This window comes from Canis aureus, chromosome 16 (assembly GCF_053574225.1).
Source record: "Canis aureus isolate CA01 chromosome 16, VMU_Caureus_v.1.0, whole genome shotgun sequence".
In the NCBI taxonomy this organism is placed as follows: domain Eukaryota; kingdom Metazoa; phylum Chordata; class Mammalia; order Carnivora; family Canidae; genus Canis; species Canis aureus.
The window spans coordinates 37,934,459-37,959,211 of NC_135626.1; the positions used below are offsets into that span (position 1 = coordinate 37,934,459).

Genomic DNA, 24,753 nt, shown 5'->3' on the forward strand with positions numbered 1-24,753 from the left:
GGATGTGGGACCCTCTACTGTCTGTGTACCCCTGCCTCCAATGAATCTTCCCAGGTAGGCCCCTGGGGTTCTGGCTGAGATCTCCAAACCTCCCCCAGTCCCACCGACAGACACAGCCTTACCTCCAGTTGCTATGGTGATCTGTCGCAGAGGATGCCCATAGAAAGGAAAATCAAAAGACAAGACCACTCTCTGCAGGCATAAGAGAGAATCAGCATGGGCAAGCTGTAGGCCAGGAAGTTGGACACCCACACTGCTGCACGCTTGTCTGCACAGGACCAGGGACAGGCAGGTCCCAGACAGGCCCCCAGGACCACAGGTTGGCACCTTAACTCTGGCCAGGCCCCCCAGGGGCCCCTGAAAGGCACTTCCCAGATCATGGACCTTAGGCCACAGTCATGCCCACTATTGGGCACAGGGCCCTGGCCCCCAGCCTCCCGGCCCAAGGCAGCGCTGCCAGGGACTGGCATACTCACCGAAGCCTGCCGGTGGGTGTTGGAGAGGATTCTGTGGACCTTCACTTGGCTCTGGTTGGCCTTGGCCACGTCCACCCACAGCTCCCGGCTTCGGGGCTCGCTGGGGCCATACAGACGGGACACATAGTAGTTATGGTTGTCCTCCTGCCACCACCCAAGACAGAGACCACAGCAGCTATGAAGACTCAGGCTAGCCAGGAGCCATCCTCTGCCACTCCCCTGCATGGACTTCTGATTCGAAGTCCCAGCCCTCCCTGGATCTGGGGCCTCCAGGACTCCTTTAGGCCTGGATGTCCTGGGCTCCCCTTGGCCCCAGACCATAGCTCAGTACCAGGCCCATAGTCAGGCCCCAACAGCTCTGGCTCCAGCCAAATTCACACCTGCTATACCCATGCTCAGCCCTGCCATTCCCAGGTACGCCAGGGGGCTTTTCCTGCAGCCCCTGAGTATGCACAGAGCATGCCCAAGGCAGAGCTGAGCTTGGAGCACCAGCAAGAAACAGACAGGGCAACCCCAAACAGAGCTCTCATCTTCAGGGAGCTCCCAGACTGAAGGGGAGACACAGTCACTGCCCTGAGGTTACCCTGCTTAAGGGAAAAAAACAAAAAACAAAACCTGGATCTTAGAAGCCACCAGTATAAAGATGGAGGCAGAGGGGTGTCTGGGACAGTCAGTCGGTTAAGCATCCAATACTTGGTTTCAGCTCAGGTCAGGATCTCAGGGTTGCAAGATTGAGCCCCAAGTCGGGCTCTGTGCTGAGCACGGAGCCTGCTTAAGATTCTCTCTCTCGAGATCCCTGGGTGGCGCAGCGGTTTGGCGCCTGCCTTTGGCCCAGGGCACGATCCTGGAGACCCGGGATCCAATCCCACGTCGGGCTCCGGGTGCATGGAGCCTGCTTCTCCCTCTGCCTATGTCTCTGCCTCTCTCTCTCTTCTCTCTCTCTCTCTGTGACTATCATAAATAAAAATAAAAAAATTAAAAAAAAGATTCTCTCTCTCTCTCTCTCTCTTTCTCTCCCAACCTCCCTCCCTTTGTCCCTACCTACCCTCCCTAAAAATAACCAAATAGATAAATGAAAAATAAAGATGGAGGCAGATCCTTGATCTTGGGGTCATCTTGTTAGTCTGATGGAGGAAGCAGGCCTTATGCAAGTAGAACACACAGACACAGGCCCTTAAGCAGAGGGAGAATTCGGGGCCCACGCGACAGTCACCAGAGGGCTGAGAAAAAGAAGAGAAGCAGCCATGGTTCCTTCAAGACATTTTTAACCTCTACCATGAGCTCGACATGGATAAAATAAAGAACAAGCTGAACACAGCAGGCTGGGAGTTAATTCTGTAAAGTCTCTCCTGCACAGGAGGCATTTAGGGCCAGGACTTAAAAGAGGACAGGAACTAGTTAGCAGAAAGGGTGGCAGAGCCAGGGAGGAGGCGATGTCATAGCATTTTGCCCATCTGGGAGCACCAGCCATAAGGGGGCAGGAGGCAGAGAAGGCCGGTTCACTTGGCCGCGGCTGCAGAGATGGGGCTGCTGACCCGTGAGGAGGCCCGGGCGCAGTGGGTCATTAATCAGGCTGTCCAGTGACAGTGGCTGCAGACACAGCAGAGCGGACCATGTTCTTCCTGCCAACCTGCCAGCTGCCCAGCCGGCCCTTGCCCTGGGCCCAGCATGAGCAGGGACGAGGGATGCCTGTTCCCTGCACCCGCCAAGAGGCAGACTCTGCTCTTCTGACAAGTGACACGCTCTGGGGACCTGGGGTCGGGGCAGGGTCGGGAGAAGATGAGCAGAAGAAGGATGGTGTGGCGGGGGAGGGGGATCTCCCCACCACCACTGCCTGGTTCCTCCCCTCCAGCCTCCAGACGGCCCACCCCTCCACCTACCCTCGGTGCAGCTGTCAAACAAATCTAAAGCACGTGCAAGGCCACATCACTGTGCTCACAAGCCATCTGGGGCTCCCACTGTCCTCCAGACAAAACCCAAACCATAGTCTCATCAGGAGTCAGCTCCAATTTCTCCAGCTTCACTGCTCTTGCCTTCTCTCATTACCCTGTACATCCTTGTGCACCCACTCATCAGCCCAGACTCCCCTCAGGCCACCAGTGGTCACACATGCTGATCCTCCTGCCTGGAATGACCTCCTTGCCTTCCTCCCCAGGCATATCCCCACTTTGTCAATGCTCCACTTAAACATCACCTTTTTTTTTTTTTTTTAAGATTTTATTTATTTATTCATGAGACACACACACACAGAGAGAGGCAAAGACACAGGCAGAGGGAGAAGCAGACTCCATGCAGGGAGCCCGACACGGGACTCGATCCCAGGTCTCCAGGATCATGCCCTGGACTGAAGGCAGCGCCAAACCGCTGAGCCACTGGGGCTGCCCTAAACATCACCTTCTTATTGATCTTCTCCCACTACTTGCCCTGGGAGGACGTCTATCCTTTGCAAATAGCCCCCACCATCTGTGGGAGATGGGAGTTCTCAACCTCTCTCTCTCTCTCTTTTTAAATGTAGGCTCCAAGTCCAGGTGGGGCCTGATGCAGGACTTGAATTCACAATCCTGAGATTGTGAGTATGGCCGTCCCAAATTCCTGGGCTGTCTCTATGGGTGAGGGGTAAATGAATGGCCCCACAGAGCAGAGCAGGGTCTCTAGCCGGTTCTTTAGTCCTTATGCATGCCCTGCAGGTTTGTGTCCACAAAAAAGTATGTTCAAAGGCCACCTGGGTGGTTCAGTCAGCTAAGGGTCTGCCTTCTGCTCAGGTCATGATCCCAGGGTCCTGGGATCCAGCCCCACATCTGCTCAACAAGGAGCCTGCTTCTCCCCCTCTCTCTGCCCCTTCTCCCCGCTTGTACGCATTCTCTCTCTCTCTCTCTCTCTCTCTCAAATAAATAAAATCTACAAAAAAAAAAAGATATGCTCAAGTCCTAATGTCTATGAATAAGACATTATTTGGAAGTAGAATCTTTGCAAGTATAGTCAAGGTGAGGTCAAATTGGATTAGGGTGGGCCCTAAATCCAATGGTGGGTGCTCACATTGTTTTTGTTTGTTTGTTTGTTTGTTTGTTTAAGATTTTATTTATTTGAGAGAGAGAGGCGGAGAGGGGCAGAGGGAAAGGGAGAAACAGTCCTAAGCAGACTCCCTGCTGACTGCAGAGCCCCACGTGTGGCTCAATCTCATGACCCTAAGATCAGGACCTGAGCTGAAACCAAGAGTTGGATGCTTAACCAACTATGCCACCTTATAAGAGAAAGAGAGATTTGGATACAGACACAAAGGGGTCACGGGGAAGAAGGCCATGTGATGACAGAGGCAGAGATTGGAGTGATGTAGCTTACAAGCCAAGGAACACCAAGGAAAGCCAGGAGCCACCAGAATAGGCAAGGCAGGATTCTCCCCTTGAGCCTTCCGAGGGAGTATGGCTTTGCTGACACTTTGATTTCAGACTCCCAGCACCCAAAACTGTGAGAATAAATTTCTATTGTTTTAAAACACCAAGTTTGTGGTGATGTATTATAGGATCTCTAGGAAACTAACATATAGGCCCAAATCTACGTGTTGCTGTGGCTTAAGGAGGGCACCCCTGAATTGTCTCCCCCTTCCATATCATCACCCTGCATAGAACATTCTATGGTTCCCCAGCTGCCTCAGAACGAAGACCACACTCCTTACCATGACCTACAAAGCTCTGTGCGGCAGACTCTTGACATACCTATCCTATATTCACCACCACCACCCCGACTTCTTTGTTAACAGAACATTGGACCTATAGCAAGCAGCAAAGTAACCAGCTAAAAATCCTCATTCCCTGGATGTCTTAAGGGTTACCATGTGATATAGGCTGGCTAACAAGATAAAATGAAGACTCTCCTGCAGGTCACGTTTGACTCTTTGTCCCTCTTACCTTTGCTCTTCTCCTTATTCCTGCCTGGAATGCAGATACGATGGCTGGAACTTCAACAGCCATCTTGTGAGGATAAGAACAAGAGCCACAAGAACAAGACAGAACCTGGGTTCCTGATGATATGTTGGAGAGATGCTCAGTAAGTCCTTGGATTCAGCTGTCTATTACACAAAAACACAAATCCTCCTGACACGTGGTAGTCTGGCTTCCACCTACCACCTCTTGTGCCCCTGCTCTCTGTGCTCCAGCCCTGCTGGGCTTCTTCAGCTTCTGAAATTACCCAGACTGGTCTGCCTCAGGGCCTTGTACCTTCTGCACCTCAAAACCTCTTTCCCACTCCATTCAGGAGCTGACTCCTTCTCATCCTTTCAGTTCAGCACTCACTAGCTCAGGAGAACCTCCCCTCATCACACCCTGGGTTTCTCCCTCTCAATATGTTGCATACTTGTGATGGTTTAGTTGTTTAGACTTATTACCTCCACCCCTGCCTTTCTTGTGAGACCATACATTCTCCACAGGTGAGATTTGCCTTTACCTATGATGGTTAAGCACAGAATATATGCTCATTTGGAGGATCTGCTATGAATGAATGGTCACAAAGCCTAGTCCATCAAATGCCTGCTTATCCTCTCTGTTTTACTGCTACCACCACACATCCTGGTGACCAGAATGGGATCGTGTTACCAAACAAAGCAGGACAGCAGCCAAGAACAGACCCTGGCAGGTATGTTGGGAGTCAACCAAATGCAGCTCCCTCCTAGGAACCTGAGCAGACCTGTGTTTAAAACAGCTGCTTGGAAGCTTGGAGAAGGGTCTGGTTTCTATCACCTGGTTCCTGGGACTCACCTGGTGAGAGCTTTCGCCAAACCTCTAGGCATGAGAAATGAGGGCCCTGGGCAGAAGCCACGCTCTGCAGTTGGGAAGCCCAAACAGATGCTAACATGTGTCTGCTGCCTCAGCTAAGATGGCAAAGGGTGGGGGTGACTGGGGACGCATCTCACTGGCCCCAGCTGAAACCAGGCCAGTCTCACTCAAAGGCAATGGCCTCTCCTCCCTCTGTTGTTTCTTGGGTTTTTAAGTAGCTGCCCCCACTGGAAGGTGACGTGGGCCACTCTTTAGTCATTGGTTAAAATCTCTTGCATCAGAAGAACCAGCGTGGGTCTTTTTTGGGGCACAGGGCTAAGGGGACTGTGTCATGTTCATCTTCTCACCTGCAGAACCTACCTAGTGTAAGGCTTGGCACCTGGCATATGGTAAGTGTTAGGATCTGCCTGCTGAATTAGTTCAGTCACAAGGATCCTGCGGCTGAGGGGGCCCGAGGCTGTGCTGAGAACATGTGGGGTGGTGACCAGGACATCTTCCCTCAGTACTGACAGAAGGTGATACATAAGCCACTTAGGAAGGGACCAGCTGCCTCCTCTGGGAATCCAAGCCTACGGAAAGCATTCCAAAGCTGTCACGTCCTGCACACAGGAGGAAGTCCCCTGACTCCTCAAGCTCTTCCCTGAGGAATTGAAGCTAGCTAGGGAGACTCTTTCCAAGCAAGGAAGAGAAACCCTGGCTCCCCCTGGCAGCAAGTGTAGGACATGGGTGACTCTGGGTCACCAGAGTCCTAAATGTGACTGCTTGTCCACAGAGAGGAGAAGGAAGGCCTTACATGCATCTGGCTTCAATAAATATACACTGGATGGGTGAAAAGGAGACAAGAATGGAAGTGGGCGTGGAGAGAAGGAAAGCAGCCCTGGTTTCTGACTGCCAGGTCCCTGAGGGCAGGCCACCTGTCATCTCCATCCCATGGTAGGTCTCTAACTCCTCATTATAAACCTTTCTCGTGACACAATTCAAACAGCTCCTCAGAACCAAAAGGACACTAACTAGAGGAGTCTTGTTCATGGGGTGATCTGAGCGCCTTCCAGGGAGACCCTAGGCAGTTCTTTACCAGCATAGACGGTGAGAATCTGAATGGGAAGAGAGAAGTGGGAAAACCAATTTCTGGGAGAATTTTCCCTGACAACACCCAGGCTGCCGTGGTTTTCTTCTATAAAGTCAATCACTGCCAGCTTCTTCTTTTTCTTTTTTTTTTTTTTAAGATTTTATTTGTTTAGTAGACAGAGAGTGAGTGAGCACAAACAGGAGGGGGAGAAGGAGAAGCAGGCTCCCTACTACATGGGGAGTTGGATGTTGGGCTCGATCCCAGGACCTCAGGATCATGACCTGAGCCAAAGGCAGAAACTTAACCCACTGAGCCACCCAGATGCCCCCACCGCCAGCTTCTTGACTGACTGTGGGGGCACTTCCCATTTGTTACTACAGGTCCTGCTCCCGCTGCTGCCAACATCATCAATTTTGATATACGAAGTCCACCCGTGACAGAGATGGATAAATGCTTCCCCCTACCCACTCTTTCTTTCTTCCTTTAGATTCCATTAGGCACATGGCCACCCAGCTAAGACTACGTGTCCCAGCCCTCCTACAGCTAAGTGGGGCTACGAGACTATGGCCAGCCAATGGAAGACCAGCAAAACAGTTGTCCTCAGTAGGAATGGGCTGCCATCGTGGACCACAACTGAGAAGGCACATGTTGCAGAGCAGCAGGTAGCAAGATAGAGGGAAGCTGAGTTCCCAACACCATGGAGACACTACATCGATCCCTGCTTACTTATACTCACACTATTACATGTAGGAGAATAAACTCTCACACCCCTGTCCCTCATCAATTTAACATTTGTTACAAGAACTGAATCTGTATCCTAACTAATACAAGCAAAGTCCCAAGAGGAGACCTCCTTAGGCCTGTCAATCTGAGGGCTTCTTCACTGTAATCCATATACATGCGACTCCTAAAGGGATTTAGGGGCCGTGCCTGGGCTGTGAACTCATCCCAGGAATTCACCATCACTGCATCACACCTGCTGTCTTTGGGGCAGTCCTGTTACCCCTGAGGGTGGCCCTCCAGACCCTGCGGACCTGGAGGCCAGAAGCTATGACAGGGGTAGCCTAACATTACAGAGGGTCAGGGGGCATATCCTGAGCCAGACTATTTGGCAAGTCCACCAAAGGGAACTGTGTTTCCTTGAAATGCGTGCAAGAAGCCCTGGTCAATAATCCATATTCGTTCTGGGAGGCAGCACGATGTGGATTTCAAACATTTTTGCTCATGGAATCCTTTCTTCCAATTAATCTTCTGTGGAAGCTCAGGACATAAATCATATCCAAGTATGGCCATTCCGGGGGAAGGAAAGAAGGGCCTGGAGCCCAGCCTGCTGTTACTTCCTTCTCCACCACCCTCCAACCCACAGCAGCTTGTGTAAGAAGCGCCTCTGTGAACCCTTAGGGTTCCATGGGGTGCACTTTGAAAACCACTGCTCTAGGATCAAGGGCAAGGGCTGTGGAGTCAGACCCAAGTTCAAACACTGGCTCCGCTACATAGTAGTTAGTGCCAAACATTACTCTCCTCTCAGCTTCAGTCCCTCGTCAGTAACCTCCTGCACAGAGTTCTTGAAAGGATTAGACAAAACAGAGCAATGTAAAGCTCTTAGCCCAGTGCCTGGTCCACAGTAGGTGTTCGCTAAGTAGGAGCTATTACAATGATTTTGTTGGACCTTTCCAAAAAAGGTTTTGATTGTGGAGGCTGTCTCCTCCAAACCAACCCCAGCTCCGTCCTAAACGTCTGCTGTTACAATGTCTCTTCTGCCTCAATTATTCATGCCTGGAGCCCGCCAGGCACTTCATTTCTGACAGCGGGGCAGCATTTACCTTGGCTGAGCTCAAGACGTTTCTGGACAGGAACTCAGGCTAAGCTGTCACCATCGACCCATCAACTGCCAGCCAACTGGCAGGTGAAAATGCTGGGGCAGGCAACCAAGGGCACTCTGCAGGGCCTGCTGGAGAGATCTGGCCAGCCAGGCTTTTCGGGACAGTGTTCCAGGCAGCTGGGCCCGACCCAGGAGGTGCTGATGGGATTGCTGGGGGAGGGGGCATCCCATTCCCTGACTCCACCAAGCCATGAAGCCTTACAAGACCCATAGGAATGTTCTCAGATCCCTGTTCCCCAAAATGTGTCCCAGGGACCAGCAGCATCTGCATTTCCTGGGAGCTCACTGGACATGCAGAATCCCGAGCCCAATCCCAAACCTGCTGGATCAAAATCCAAATTTGAACAGGCTCCCCAAGGGATTCTTTTGCACAATAAGCTTTGGAAAGCACTGGTCTAGAAACACCCCCTGTCTGGACCAATGTGCCAGGCATTCTCATCCACGATGAGACAGTGCTCCAACCCTTGGACTCCAAAGGCAGAAAAGACCTGGGCTCTTGTCCTGCCTCTGCCATTCACTAGCTGTGCAACTTGAGGCAAGTACTTCACCTCTCTGTTCCAAGACAGTGTTAGAAATATTTACCGCCTCAGGTAGGTGGGTGAATTAAATGTAAGGCCATAGGATGAGGTCTGTACTCAGGAAGGGCTCCTGTAACACTGCCTTTTATTATTATTTTCCCTTACCTCATATATCCACATAATAACCTCCATCTGCCCTCTGGGAGTATTCAAGCCTCAGGTTAAAATAAACCCACACAGAATACCTGTCATCACGAAGTACAGAAAGCAGGTCTATCGTGGAAAGGGAGGGACCCAGGCCAGAGAAAGGGGTATTGGCATCAGTGCTGAGGGCCTAGCATAGAGAGGTGTCAGGATGGATGGGACTGACCTACGAAAGCCCTGGAAGTGGGGGGTTGGACCAGGCTCAGGAAGAGAGTGAAGAGCAGCTTTCTAGACAAAGCATTTCTCAATGTCCTCAACAGGAAACGGAAGAATCATCTTATCCTGACACTGATTCAACATGAGGAGGAATATCAGCCAACAGGGATTTTTAACAGCATAAATATATATATCATATCACCACACAGAATCAGGACCAGGCAAACCAAAAACAAAAACAGACCTCCCCCATCCCTCATCCAGTCCCATGATGGCATATTTCCTTCTAGCCTTTTCCATATGTGTAGAACTTCACATGGTTATAATACTGCTGATCATCCAGTTGTGTGGACTACTTCTGTCAGGTTTCATGATATCTAAACATGGTCTTTTAACCATCACTTCTAGGATGCCTGGGTGGCTCAGTGGTTGAGCATCTGCCTTCGGCTCAGGGCATGATCCTGGAGTCCTGGGGTCGAGTCCCACATTGGGCTCCCTGCGTGGAGCCTGCTTCTCCCTCTGCCTCTGCCTATCTGTGTCTCTCATGAATACATAAATAAATACAATTTTTAAAAAACCCATCATTTCTAATGGCTTCCTGGCCATCCACTCAGAAGGAATCCCACAATTTTCTTAACTAATTCCCTATTTTTGGGCATTCAGATAGCTTCTAATTTTTATGCTCTCATAAATATTCCTGTAATGAATTTATTGATGTACTTTCCACCTCCAGGATGGTTTCCACTGCTTTAAAACTTTAGTTATAATGCTTCTCAAACCTTACTGAGCATCCAAATCACCTGAGAATCAGATTCTGATTCAGCAAAGCCTGGGTTTCTGCATTTCTTTATTTTTTATTTTTTTTATTTTTTTAAGTTATCTCTATATCCATTGTAGGGCTGGAACTCACAACCTTGAGATCAAGAGCCGCACGTTCTGTGGACTGAGCCAGTGAGGTGCCCCTGAGCATCTGCATTTCTATTTATTTATTTATTTATTTATTTATTTATTTTAAGATTGCATTTATTTATTAAAGAGAGAGAGCACAAGAGGAGAGGGAGAAGCAGGCTCCCTGCTCAGCAGGGAGACCAACACGGGGCTCAATCCCAGGATTCTGGGATCATGACCTGAACTGAAGGCAGATGCTTAGCCACCCAGGCACCCCGAGGTTCTGCATTTGTAATAGATTCCCAGCTGTTGCCAAGCCTGCTGTTCCCCCACCAAACTTCAAGTAGTGAGGCTATGAAGCACAGCACCTGAAGTGCCAAGGCCAGGAAGACATCTGTGGCTGCTAGCATACTCTTTTTACACTTCCAGGTAAGATCTAGGGGAAAAGTACTACCTTCCCCTGCCTGCCTTTCTGGTTAACTTTCAACCAATTAATTCATCTGATTTCTTTTTAAGATTTTACTTATTTATTCATGAGAGACACAGAGAAGCAGAGACATAGGCAGAGGGAGAAGCAGGCTCCCCGCAGGGAGCCCCATGCAGGAATTGATCCCCAGACCCGAGATCATGCCCTGAGTTGAAGGCAGACACACAACCCCTGAGCCACCCAGGCGTCCCTCACCTAATTTTTAGAACAACTCCACGAGCCATTCTCAGTTCCATCTTACCTCAGATGAGGAATGTGAGGTTTGGAGCAAAGATGTGGCAAGGACACCTAGTATCTACTGTACCTGGGACCACAGTAGGGTGACCAGCTGTCCTAGTTTGCCTGCTACTGCAATTTCCCAGGATGCTGGATGTTCACTGTGAAACCCAAGACCATTCTGGGAAAACCAAGATGACTGGCCACCTAATTAGACCAGAGCCTAATTCAGAGTCAGCTAATGTTTATCATTCCTGACCCTGTGCCAGGCCTTTGTTATAGACTCCTATAGGACATCTTTCCAATTACATTTAGACAATAGCATCCCCATTTGACAATGAAGAGAGGTTAAAAAATTTGCCCAACACAAAAAAGACAAATGACCCAATTAAAAAATGGGCAAAGCAGCAAAGGACTTAAGTAGACATTTCTCTGAAGATATACAAATGGCCAACAAGCCCATGAAAAGATGCTTAACATCATTAGTCTTTCAGGAAATGCAAAGCAAAACCACAATGAATACCATATTAGATCTACTGGGATGTTATGATTTATAAAAAGAAAGACAATAACAAGTGTTGGCAAGGATGTGGAGAATTCTAAATCTTCAATATGTTGCTGATAAGAGTGTAAGGTGGTTTGGCTATCATGGAAAACAGTTTGGTAAATAAATAAAAATTAAAAAAAAAATTTTAAAAAGGGATCCCTGGGTGGCGCAGCGGTTTAGCGCCTGCCTTTGGCCTGGGGCGCGATCCTGGAGACCCGGGATCGAATCCCACGTCAGGCTCCCGGTGCATGGAGCCTGCTTCTCCCTCTGCCTGTGTCTCTGCCTCTCTCTCTCTCTCACTGTGTGCCTATCATAAATAAATAAAAATTTAAAAAAAAAAATTAAAAAAAAAAAAAGAAAGAAAACAGTTTGGAAATTCCTCAAAATGTTAAACATAGAGTAGCCATATGACACAGCAATTCCACTCCTAGGTATATGGCCCAAATAGTTGAAAACAGGTCCTCAAACAAATACATGGACATACATTCACCGCAGCACTATTCACAATAGCCAAAAGGCAGAAATACCCCATCAACAAATGAATGAATCAGCAAATTGTGGTATATCTGTACGATGGAATAGTATTCAGCCATAAATAGCTGATGAGACTTGAAAACATCATGTTAGGTGGAAGAAACCAGCCACAAAAGATCATATATCATGTGATTTCATTTATATGTGAGACATCCAGAATAGGTAACGAAATAGAACACAGATTGGTGGGTGCTAGGAGATGAAGAGGGGTAGGTAGGGAACAACTGTTTAAAGGTACACCATTTCCTTCTGGGGTGATGAAAATGTTCTGGAACTAGGGGCACCTCCATGGCTCAGCCAGTTAAGCATCTGCCTTCAGCTCAGGTCATGATCCCAGGGTCCTGGGATGGAGCCCCACATCGGGCTCCTGCTCAGTGAGGAGTCTGCTTCTCCCTCTGCCCCTCCCTTCACTTGTGCTCTCTCTTGATCACTCAAATAAATAAAAATAAAATCTTTTAAAAAACGTTCTAGAACTAGATAGAGGTGATGGTTGCACAACATTGTGAATGTATTAAATATACTTCACTTTAAAATGGTTAACTTTATGTGGGCACTACGGTGGCACCGTCAGTTAAGTATCCAACTTATGATTTTGGCTCAGGTCATGACTCCATGGGTTGTGGGATTGAGCCTGCTTCAGGCCCCATACTCAGCAGGGAGTCTGCTTGGGGTTCTCTCTTTCCGTCTCCCTCTGGCCCTACCCCCATTGTGCGTTCTCTCTCTCTCTCTCTCTGTCTCTCTCTCTCTCAAATAAATAAATCTTTAAAAAATAAAATGGTTAACTTTATGTTATGTAAATCTCACTTCAACACAAAAAAAAAAGAAAGAAAGAAAGAAAAAGAAAGAAAGAAAGAAAGAAAGAAAGAAAGAAAGAAAGAAAGAAGCCAACCAACCAACCAACCAATGAACCTGCCCAAGGGAAAGGAAAAGGATCAACAAGAACTGTCGTAGGAGGTGGATGTCCTAGGGCTGAGCAGCCAGGGTGGGGGGGTCTTTGGCACCCTTACTGAGCCCGGAGGGGGCAAATGGGGAAAAGATAAGATCAGAGAACTCATCACATGCCTCCCATTTTGCTTTTGAATATCAACCCCGTGAGATCAGTATTTCCCACTCCATTTGGGAAATTCGAAGCTACCAGGGGCTTGCAGGGATTCCCAATGCTGGGTTCATTAATTGAGGGGCTAAGCATCCAGCTCAGGGTCATACCAGGGCCAAGACCAGGGCTGCTGGGCTGTTTCCACAGTGCTGGAGACTGGATACCTGCACTCCACCTCCCACCTCCCTAAACACCCCTTCTTCTTCTTTTTTTAAAAGATTTTATTTATTTATTCATGAGATATACCGAGAGAGAGGCAGAGGCAAAGACACAGGCAGAGGGAGAAGCAAGCTCCTCACAGGGAGCCCAATGTGGGACTCGATCCTGAACCCCAGGATCACGACCTAAGCCAAAGACAGATGCTCAACCGCTGAGCCACCCAGGTGTCCCCCAAACACCTCTTCTTCTTACAAAATCTCTTATCTTCTCTCTTCTCTCTTCTCTCTTCCTGGCCTTCCCCTCCCTCCATCCACCTCACACACCACACACAGGATTCTCCAGGTGCGGCCTCCCCACCTCATCCCTTCCCCTGAGCCCACTGGCATGGTCCTTCCATGAGCACTGCTTGCTCTTTGGCTATCTGTGCTATTAGTCTGTCTGTGCCATCTTGCCCAGGCCCCTCCATCTGGGGAGGAGACCTTCTAGAAGTCTCCTTTTTAGGAACTGCATCCTTTGGGAGGTTGTAGAAACCAGGCAGGTATTGCACTCATTTGTCCCTCTTGCTGTCCATCATCTTAGACCCCATGGGGCCATGGTCCCTCAGGATTCCTCGGCCCACCATGGGGGGAAAGAGTGGGTAAGTTTTGCTTGGCCAGAGAGGAGAGGAACTTAGGGAAGCGGGACCCTAGGGAAGACTGGAGGTGGGAGGAGGGAGTCTTTCTTACCATGGAGAAAATATTCTACTAAAGGGGAACCTCCAAATGTGAACATTCTCAAGCTTGGTTCCTCCCAAACTCTGGCCTAGATCTGAAACACAGAACCAAGAAAACCTTGGACTATGATTGGCAATCCAGGATGGAAGGATGAAAGAACTTTCTCCAAGGCTTCCTTCCCCTTTCCATCTTCTCGGAATAAACTGAGCCACAACCCAGGGTCTCTGACCTAGCACTGTAGTTCCCCCCAAGCCCTAACCCACCCCCTCAAAAAAGTTCCCAGTGTTCCAGGGCCTCAGAACTGGTCTTGGTGGAAAAATCTCTAGAAAGCCTGGTCCAGACAAGAGTCTTATTTCCACTGGGGCATGGTGGTAGAGCGGGCATGAGATTAAAATCTAAAGAGAAAGCTCTGGCCAGGGCCTCGGAGCTGTCAGCTCACCCTGGGAGTGTGGGCTGGATGTCTCAAGGTCTCAAAACAAGATCTGAGTTGGACAGAGCATCGTGGCAAGGTGGCCAGCCTAGGGTGCTGGGCAGAAGGGGCTGAGCAGAGGATGCTGGTCAGGGCGGCTGGGCAGAGGGGCCAGGTGGGAGGGCTGGGTAGGGAGTCTGGGCAGGGATCTGGGAAGAAGAGACCGTGAAGAAAGGGTTGGGCCAGAGGGGGCAAGACAGGAAGATGGTCAGAGGGACTGGGCAGGGAAGGTCTAGGATCGGGGCTGGGCAGAGGGCCCAAGACAGAAGGGAAGCCCACAGCCAGGAGGGTGTACTGAAGGACAAAAAGGAAGATGAGAGGACTCTGGGTAGGTGTGTGGGGCAGCAAAAGGAATGGAACCCCAGCTGCCAGGCCCTCAGCCCCTCAGTACGGCCCTAGAGCAGAGGCGTGAATCAGGCTGTGATAGGTAAGTAGCGGAAACGTTTTCCTGGTGAGGCTCAAAAAAACCTTCTGAAACAGACCAAACCAAATACGCTGAAATATCCTCTTCCCATCACTCCCCTCCTGCCTAGTCCAATGCCACCAAGTCTTGGTCTAGATCATCTTTCCTCTGCTCAAATAGACCCCAGCTCTCAGAGACACTGAGCAGACCCAGGAGAAGCAGGTGTCTCCAGGGCCCTTTACTGGGCTCCTGAGTGGCTGAGGCTACCTACTGTCCTGGGCAGAGTGGGCACACTGCCTGGATGTCAATTGGGCAGGGGGTGGGGCTTGAGGCCCAGCTGTGAGGTGATCATCAGTGTCCCCCACTGAACACTGCTCAGTGCAAGGTCTAGGGGGTTCCAGGAAGGAATGGAGCACAGGCCTCCCTGAGGCCCTGGACATGAGACCACTTGGGTCACAGACAAGCACACACATGTGGCATGTGTAAGCACTGCTGTTCTCTCTCTCTCTCTCTTTTTTTTTTTTTTTACGATCTTATTTATGTATTCATGAGAGACACAGAGAGAGGCAGAGACACAGGCAGAGGGAGAAGGAGGCTCCTTGCAGGGAGCCCGATATGGAATTCGATCCTGGGACTCCAGGATCACGCCCTGGGCTGAAGGCAGCACTAAACTGCTGAGCCACCCAGGGATCCCTGCCGTTCTCTTATGTGTGTGGGAACCCAAGAGTCAGTTGAGTTGGAGTCCTTGGAGGCACTGAGTCGAAGGATAAACCCCAGCACTACGTCTTCTCTTCAACAACCCCGTCTTCTGAGGCTTCTGGGGATGAGGAAATCCCTGCTTCCTATGCTCCTTCAAAGGAGGTGCTCCTACTGTGTACCAGGCCCTGGGGGCAGTCATAAAAATCTTGGGTCTCACGGGGCTTCCATTCCAGGGAGGAGGACAGGCAATATAAACACAGAAATAGATAATTTGGTGTAGGAAGTGGTAAGTTCTATGGAGAAAAAGTCTATTCCCTCTGCAGCAGTCACAGCCCTGCAGCTACGAGAAAACAGCTGTATCTAGAGCCTTCTCTATATCAGGCTAAATGCCCGCAAGCTCCTTCAACCATTCTGGACTCCTCTGATTTTCAGATAACCATCTAGATAACCATCTAAAACCATCTAAAAGAGCTTCAGCTTATGGTCAGGCCAAGAAATACCCCATATGGTCTCTAGCGCCCTAGCACTGGTTCCCAGGTTTCTGTGGGTTTCCATCAGTTTCCATTAACGCAGTCAGCTTTCCCACCTCCGTCCTTGGCAGCCACTTCACACTCCTGACTCATCTCCAGCCTACGAGCGGTGAGGAGCCCCACATCTTTTCCTCATGAACTGTCGCTAAGCCACATCTCTCCCACCTTATTTTAAACTTAAGTGCCAGGATTTATATTTATCCTGGTAGTTTCATCTGGCACGAAGCCGACTATCACTCAGCCTGCCAAGGCAGTCTTCTGGATCCCAATCTGACATCTGAACTCTCTTTCAGCTAAGGTAGACATCTGATCCTCCTGTCTCACAGGCAGAGCTGGGCACAGAGGTGTGTCCTGCCAGGTGGGGGCTTGCTCCCTCACGTGGACTCTAGATGTGTGGCTGTGGAGGGGGCCACGATGCTCCAGGGATGGCAGAAGTCATGTAGTCAAGTACAGCCACGTGGCACCTGAGAAAACTTCATGTTCTGCTGATCATTCTAGTAACTGATTTTAAAATTGGTTTGAAATAATACAGATCAGAAGTTCCCACACTTAGATGACCATCAGAATCACACAGGAACTTTTATTTTTTTATTTATTTTTAAAGATTTTGTTTATTCATGAGAGAGACAGAGACTCAGGCAGAGGGAGAGGCAGGCTCCCTGCAGGGAGCTCAATGTGGGACTTGATCCCAGGACCCCAGGATCACGACCTGAGCCAAAGGCAGACGCTCAACCACTAAGCCAGCTAGGAGCTCACATGGGAATTTTTAAAGAAATTAACTCCCATGCTCCATCTCCAACATTTCTGAACTAGTCATCCCAGGGTGGAGCCCAAGAATTTATGTGTTCCTTTATTTTATTTTATTTCATTTATTAGAGAGGGAGCACAAGGATGGGGACGGGCAGAGGGAGAGGGAGAAAAAGCAAGGAGCCCAGTGCGGGGCTCCATCCTAGGACCCCAGGATCATGACCTGAGCAAAGGCAGACACTTAACCAACCAAACCACTCAGGCGCCCCTGTATTGTTTTTTAAGTTCTGGGAGAATTATTAAGTCTATACTGGCTCTTAATGATCCCCATTGCCCTTTCTGGATGTCCACAGACAATTGCTTCCAGAAGTCCACATTTCTGTGGCTCTCTTCTGCAAGATCCTCTTTGCATGGACTGACTGGGACATGGCCCTTTGACCATGGCATCTGGCCCAGAGCAAGTATCAATTCTTTAACTGATGGCCCAATAAAGCTGAGGGGAGGGAAGCGTGTCTGGCGGCTCCCTTACCCAGGATTCCTCTCCTGCCCAGGCCTTCTATGGCTCCCTGGTTCTCCAGGATGGAGAAAACAGGGCAGAATGGGAAGAGAGTTGGGGTTTCATTCTCTGAGGTGCTACCAGGTTCCATCTCAGAGAGAGATTAGGTGAGGCAGGGGGGCTCTGACCTCAGGTACAACATTTAAACTGGCACCAACAAACTCAGCCATCAAGCCAGAGAATATTTAAATGCATTCTTTTTTTTTTTAAGACTTTATTTATTCATTCATTAGAGACAGAGAGAGAGAGAGAGGCAGAGACACAGGCAGAGGGAGAAGCAGGCTCCATGCAAGGAGCCCAACGTGGGACTCGATCCCAGGTCTCCAGGATCATGCCCTGGGCTGAAGGCGGCACTAAACCGCTGAGCCACCAGGCTGCCCACATTCTTTTTTTAAAGGTTTTATTTATTTATTTATTCATGAGAGACACACAGAAACAGAGACACAGGCAGAGTGTCAACCACTGAGCCACCCTGGTGTCCTAAATGCAATATTTTAAAATATAATAGAAATGAATGCAAGAAAATCCATAATGAACCAAATATCAAAATTCTAAATAAAGACAGGATCAGTAATAGTGCCAAGCCATGTCAGAGCCTGAGGTAAAAGGAAAAAGAAGTCATGGAAATGAAGCAGACAGAGGGAGAGTTCAAAGCATTTATGACCCTGCTCCCTCCCTATGCCTATGTCTCTGCCTCTGTGTGTGTGTGTGTGTCTCATGAATAAATAAAAATAAATAAAATCTTTTTAAAATAACTAACTAAATAAATAAAATATCCTAAGACAGGGGCACCTGGGCGACTCAGTCATTTCAGCATCTGCCTTGGCTCAGGGCATGATCCCAGGGTCCTGGGATCCAGCCGGGTGTCTGACTCCTTGCTCAGTGGAAAGGCTGCTTCTCCCTCTCCCTCTGCTATTCCTCCTCCTCCCCCACTCCTGCTTGTGGTTCTCTAACTCTAGATTTCTGTCAGCTAAATAAATAAACTCTTTGAAAAAAATATCTTAGGACAGAAAAGATATCACATCCGTGATACAAGAACACAATGCTTTTTTTCCCTTAAAATGAGAAGAAATCAGAAAATAATAAAGAGCTCTTGGAGATTAAAAATATGAAAGTAGGAAAAAAGATCAGTAACATTAAGAAAATAAGGTTGAGGGGGACACCTGAGTGGCTCAGTGGTTGAGCGTCTGCCTTTGGCTCAGGTCATGATCCTGGGGTCCTGGGATGGAGTCCCACATTGGACTCCCCATAGGGAGCCTGCTTCTCCCTCTGCCTATGTCTCTGCCTCTCTCTGTGTCTCAAATAAATAAATAAATAAATAAATAAATAAATAAATAAAATCTTAAAAAAAAAAAAAGGTTGAGAAAATCTCCCAGAAAATGGACCACCACCACAAAGGCAAAGGGAAAGACAATAGAAGACAGAAGGAAGTTGAAGGGTCAATCCCTCAGATGGACATTTAATCAAAGGGAATTATAGAAAAAGAAGGATAGTCAGAGAGAAGAATTTCAAAGAAATAAAACAAGAGGGATCCCTGGGTGGCGCAGCGGTTTGGCGCCTGCCTTTGGCTCAGGGCGTGATCCTGGAGACCCGGGATCGAATCCCACATCGGGCTCCTGGTGCATGGAGCCTGCTTCTCCCTCTGCCTGTGTCTCTGCCTCTCTCTCTCTCTCTCTGTGACTATCATAAATAAATAAAAAAATTAAAAAAAAAAAAAAAAAAAGAAATAAAACAAGAGGACTTTCCAGAACTGGTAAATGCAAGTCCTAGGTTGCAATACTGCATCATACGTCCAGCACAGCAGGAGAAAAAAAGAGCTAGAGGCAGGACAAATCACTGCATCTTCAGAATGCTGGGGTTCTACCCTCAAAAGCTTCCAGAATGGGGGGAAAGCAGTTATAAACAAAGAACAAGAGTAGGAATGACATCAAATCTCTCAACAGTGACACTGGAAGCCAGAAGATAATGCCTGCAAACTTCTGAAGGAAAATTATTTTTAATCTAGAATTCTCTATTCAGCCAGACCATCAATCAGTGTGAACAGAATAAAGGCATCTTCAGACATGCGAGCTCTCTAAAGAATTTTCCATGTAACCTTTTTCAAGAAGCTAAACAAACAAGGGGGAGAAGCAGGAAAGAGAAGGCACAGAGTTCCAACAGGAGAGAAAATAGGGCACCCAACAGGAGACAGATAAGGGGGTTCCAACCTCAGAAGAGAGAGGGGTCCCATGGTGGACAGGTGGGCGAGTGAGCCAGCAGCCAGCCCAGGTCTGGGCAGGGCCACAGGAGAGAGGTTTCCAGGGGTGGGGGAGGGAAGCAGACAGGTTGGACCACGCTAAAAATTCTATTTGAGGCCAGTGGATATATGAAAATATATAGCCAAGGTAAGTACAGAAAATTAAGCAAACGGGGGTTGGGGCAAAGATCCAACTTTTGGAAAACCAAAAATTATACAAGAAAGTAAACAATGATATTTTCCTGCTTGGATGAGTGGCGAACAATATTTACATGATTATCATGATATAAAGCAGAGCATATGGATTTAACAAAAATATTGAGAGTAGGATGACACTCGAGGGAGTATATAAAAGACAAATCTTCATCTACACAACAGGTAGTCAACAGATAATGTCTAAATGAGTTAATCAAAAGGCAACAGCATAAGTAAATTACTTAGAAATATGGTGGTAACCACCAGGAGAGGCAGCCCCCAGGGGCACCTCCAGAGCAAGGGGCGGGCAGGTGCAGAGCGGCGGGCGGGGCGAGGGGCCGGGCTTTCTGCTGCGCTTTGTTCTCCGTCCTCAGCACGATTTGACCTTTTTGACTATCTGCATGCACTTCCTTGATGTAAAAAGATCGTTCTTGAACATAAAATAAAGAAATGTATGCCAAGAAGCACACCCTGTTGTTGCTTCTTATGTCATAATTTTTCTGCATCCTAGGAATTCAATCTCAGCTATAGATGCCTACACGTGTGGCCAGGGGCACGCTCACACTTGTACGGTCACGTGCATTCATCACACATACTCAGAGACAGCCCACGGTGACACACAGGCAAGCGTACATAATGCACAAAAATTCTCAGACACACGTGCAAACACACGCACACATGGTGACAGATGCACCTACAGACACAGAGGCCCCCATCAGCCTCCTCTAAAGAAAGCCTCCTGGAGAGAGTGGGGGTAGACGACGCTCCTCTGAGCATTGACCCTGCTGGCCTCCCTTCACCACCACCTCACTACTGCCCCAGGCAGAGGAGACTCTCCCTAATTGCCTTCTCTATTCTGTGCCCTGCCTGGAGGCTAAGCAGCCTGAGCCTCTGCAGCTGTTAACCCTTTGGGGCTATGCAGTTTGTAAATGATGCAGAAATGGGAAGGGGGGGAAGCCCTGGTGGCCCAGCGGTTTAGCGCTGCCTTCGGCGCAGGGTGTGATCCTGGAGACCCAGGATCGGGTCCCATGTTGCATGGAGCCTGCTTCTCCCTCTGCCCGTGTCTCTGCCTCTGTGTGTGTGTGTGTGTGTGTGTGTCATGAATAAATAAATAAAATCTTTTTTTTTTTAATAAAATCTTTAAAAACGAAAAAGAAATGGGAAGGGGAGAAGGGTCTGAGCTGGCAGCTGGATGTGACTCATAGGCCACCTTCATTTTAGCAGAGGCCTCAGGCAGTGTCAGGAACCCTGTGCACATGCTGTGCATCCTCAGGCAAGTCACTTTACCTCTCTGGGTTCACAAAAGGGTAGGCGATCTATGAAGCTCAGAGATGCAAAGATTTTATGCTCCAAGGCTGGGCCCTGCTCTCATCCCCTCCCCTGGGATCCACCTCTCCATGCTGACATCCAAGGACTGTCCCAAAGGATATGTGACTTGTGCCTCTGGCAAGTACACATAGGGCACCTTGGGGGTCCCCCACCACCACTTCCCTCCCCTTCCATGTTCCCCCAGCACTCACCACCACTCTGGTCCTGTTATCTGGCAGTGTGTCAATGGCCAGGGTGCCCCCACCCGGGTCTTGGCTCAGCTGGGTCCTGTCCAACTCCGACACCTGCCCAGGGCTCTCCCGGGCTCTCCGACTCCAGCCCTGTGTGGACCCCTTGGCAGCCCATCCAGAGCCTCGGCCTGCATCCTGACCTGGGAAAAGGAGACAGAAAACTGAGTGCCAGCAGTCAGACCAGAGGTCCAAGGAGAGGACCGGCCCACTTACTCAGCAGAGGCCCCAACACTGTGCCATCACTGAATACCTGCACGGGCAGGAGATACCCCGCCTGCATTGAGAGCCACGGCTAGCTCCATGCCACACACTCTGCACACAGCACACCTCTCGTCCCTCACCCCACCCTTCGCAGCAGATATGATACTTCCATTTTGCAGACGGGAATCAGGGGCTCACAGAGGTTACAGAACCTCACACACGTTAAGGATGGAGATAACTTCTGAACCTCCAAAGGGGTGATTCTTCTCAACCTCTGCTGCACACTAGAATCACTGGTGGAACTGTAAAAATTCCTTGTCTGGGTCCCACCCCAAAGGTTCTGATATAATTGTTCTGTGGTGTGGCCTGGGCATTAGGAGGCTTAAATGATCCCCAGGGGAGCTTTTGAGAAGCCCTGAACCAAACTCTGTAGACAAGGGTGAGAACCACTTGCTCTGGAACATTCCTAACCAGTTCCTTATTTCTTTTTTTTTTTTTTTTAATTTTTATTTATTTATGATAGTCACACACAGAGAGAGAGAGAGAGAGGCAGAGACATAGGCAGAGGGAGAAGCAGGCTCCATGCACCCGGAGCCCGACGTGGGATTCGATCCCGGGTCTCCAGGATCGCGCCCTGGGCCAAAGGCAGGCGCCAAACCGCTGCGCCACCCAGAGATCCCCAGTTCCTTATTTCTTAACCAGAAATGGCACATAATCTCACCTTCCAGGGGACTCCGGGGACTAGAAGCCAGAAAGTACAGTTCTTTTTAGTTCAGGGCTTCCCAACATTAGCACTATCAACATTCTGGACTGGAGAGTTCTTTGTTGTGGGGGCTATTCTGAGCATCACAGCCATGTCCAGCAGCACCCTGGCCTCTGCCCACTAGATGTTAGTAGCATCTCTTCCCAGATTGTGACAGTCGAAGATGTCTCCATTGATGGGGACCACTGTTTAGCCCTGTGACTACCTGCAAGCCCCTTGGGTGAGTCCCTTTCTCCATAAAACATGGAACTTAGCCACCATCAAGGATGGCAAATAGGTTTCATCTCAAAAGTCATCTCCAATCGATTAGTGACAGCTAGGAGCACTCTAATAGAGACAAACTCGGAAGCTCCATCTGTGTGCAGCAGGAAGGATTGTCATGATCAATTAACAATGTCTGCCAGGGCAGGGGATTGGAAAACGGCCGCACACAGGCCATTTAGCAGCCATTCCTAGATTCACTGTTCTCTTCTGTCTCCTCTAGGTCATTAAATATATTCTAAATGTCAGAGAACCAGGCTTTTCCTTTTGAGAAAGATTTGTGTCTCAAAAGATGTGTCTTATATCGTCACTGCAATTGTCACCACTATGATGGACATGTATATGGGACATAGATCACCAGAGATATGGATCTGAGATTTCCTGTGATATTCATCAGCTTCAGGCCCACCCTGGGTCACATGTCCTTCTCCACTTCTGCCTGCCCCAACCCCTCCCCAGAGCTCCTGGATGTAACCCTCTCTCCTAGATCCCCCAATGGTGTAACTACATGCCTGTCTCCCTGGTAGACCAGTTCCCCCAGGACCCTCCCCACCTTCTGCAAAGGTGTATCCTCAGTGTCTAGCAAACAGTAGATGCTCAATCACTGTACAGTTGAGGACATAATACTGGAGGTAACTCTTGGGAGCCAGCAAGGACAGAGGTTGAGACAAGGCTTGGCCAGCACCAGGCCTGGGGCTGGGGCCAGGACTCTGCTGTGGGGCCCTGGTTTGTCATTAGACATTTTATCCAATTAAGTCATTCTTGGCTGCTGGTGCCTACTGGACCCTTGCCGGCCCCCTCTCCCTTCTCTGCCCCTAATCGCAACCAGATGCTCTGGAGAAGGTGGGGAGAGGGGCAGTCCTGGGGCCCCTATCCCTAGTTGCCCACTGGCTGAGATGGGCCTGATCCCAGAACTGGGAAGGCAGTCTGCCCACGGCTCAGACCCCAAGCCAGGGCTGTCCTGCCCCTCTCGGGTGGGGCCCACAGCTACCTCTGGAGATTGAACTGTTTGTGCTGGGCCGCAAGCAGCCCTCGGGCCTGGGCCAGAGCCAGAACAGGAAAGGAACGTGTGCAGAGCAAGTGGAGGAGCTTAACTGGTCTGCAAAGGGATGCTGGGGATTGGCAGGCATCATGATCCTGCAGCTGAGACAGCAGGCTACTTGCAAAGTGGGAGTCCTAGGTCTGAGAAGAGGGCTGGGAAGGGGGTGGGGGGGCAACCAGATGTGGGGTCAGGGAAGGTCCACCTACACCCACAGGCTGTGTGACCTTGGACCCATCCATTTACCTCTCTGAGCCTCCATTTCCTCATCACTAAAATGGGGATGCCAGTCATGCCTATCGCACAGGCTGCCATGACCATGCAGTACAAAACTCAAAATGAGAAGGCTTTATAATCAGAGAGCTCAGGGCCTAGGTCCATGAAGGCAGGCAGGGAAGGGGATGGAGAGGATGGGAGGCTGCCCGGGAATCTGCCCTGCCCTGCCCTAGCCCTGAGTCTGACCCTCTCAAGCCCCACCACATCTGTCTCCCTGCCACCCTTCCCCCTCCCATTTGGCTACAGGACATCACCCCCTCAGCCTGTGGCAGGAGCCAACACAGCTGCTTGCTCACATGTGTGTGTAGCAGCCCACGTGCCTGTGCACACAGACTTGCCTAAAAGGTCCCGGCCCTCCTCTCCATGTGCGCAAGCACTCACACGTGTGTCGCAAAGCCATCCAACCCGCGGCCACTCTCTGCTCTACCTTCTGTCCTGGGTTAGAGAGCTTCACTTGCTCAGCACCCATTTCCCGTCCCCGCAGGTGAGTACACCTGCCTGTGAGTGATGGCCAGAAGTGCCCAAAGCGCTCTCTTGCTCATGTGTCTGCTTGTTCATTCACTCATGGCCCCACGTCGCCTGCCGTCTAGTGGGCCATCACAATAGCAATAGGGAGAATAAAAAATTACAGCTAACTTTTCAAGAATGCTTGCTTGGTGCTAGCACTCTTCCAAATGCTTGAAATCCATTAACTCATTTACTCCCCACAGGAACCCCATGGGATCGGGGTTGGGTTTAGATCTATTGTACAAATTGGGAACTGAGGCGTGAAGGTGTTAAGGAATCTCCCAAGGTCATGGAACTAGGCCATGGCAAGATGTGCACAGGGCACGCTGACTTCAGAGTCTGCTCAGGCCACGGCAAATGCAACACGAGGTGACCGGCGGTCCTAGGTTGTTTCCTAAGGAGCAGGGAAAGCCCAGGGAGGGACTGGAATATAAGATGGGACCACTGGGCCAATCTTGGGAGCTGTACTAGGAGACTAGGCACGTGGAGGGGCATCCCAGCAGTACAGCCCAGACCCCTCCTTGTGCCACTGCCCTGCTCTAGTGCAAGAAGCCACAGGTTGCCTTCAGGAGGTCATGTCGTGCCTGGCCAAACCAGC

At 49.6% G+C, this 24,753-nt stretch overlaps 1 protein-coding gene across 1 annotated transcript in view; it reads right to left on the reverse strand.

Moving 5' to 3' along the window:
* The window catches only part of PLXDC1 (plexin domain containing 1), a 61,732-nt gene that overhangs the window by 32,495 nt on the left and 4,484 nt on the right, over positions 1–24,753 (reverse strand). The window contains exons 2-4 of the mRNA XM_077853033.1: positions 21,070–21,248; positions 477–620; positions 123–192 (exon numbers count right to left, since the gene is read on the reverse strand). Coding sequence (XP_077709159.1) covers positions 123–192; positions 477–620; positions 21,070–21,248 — 393 coding nt within the window. The remainder of the gene's footprint in view (positions 1–122; positions 193–476; positions 621–21,069; positions 21,249–24,753) is intronic.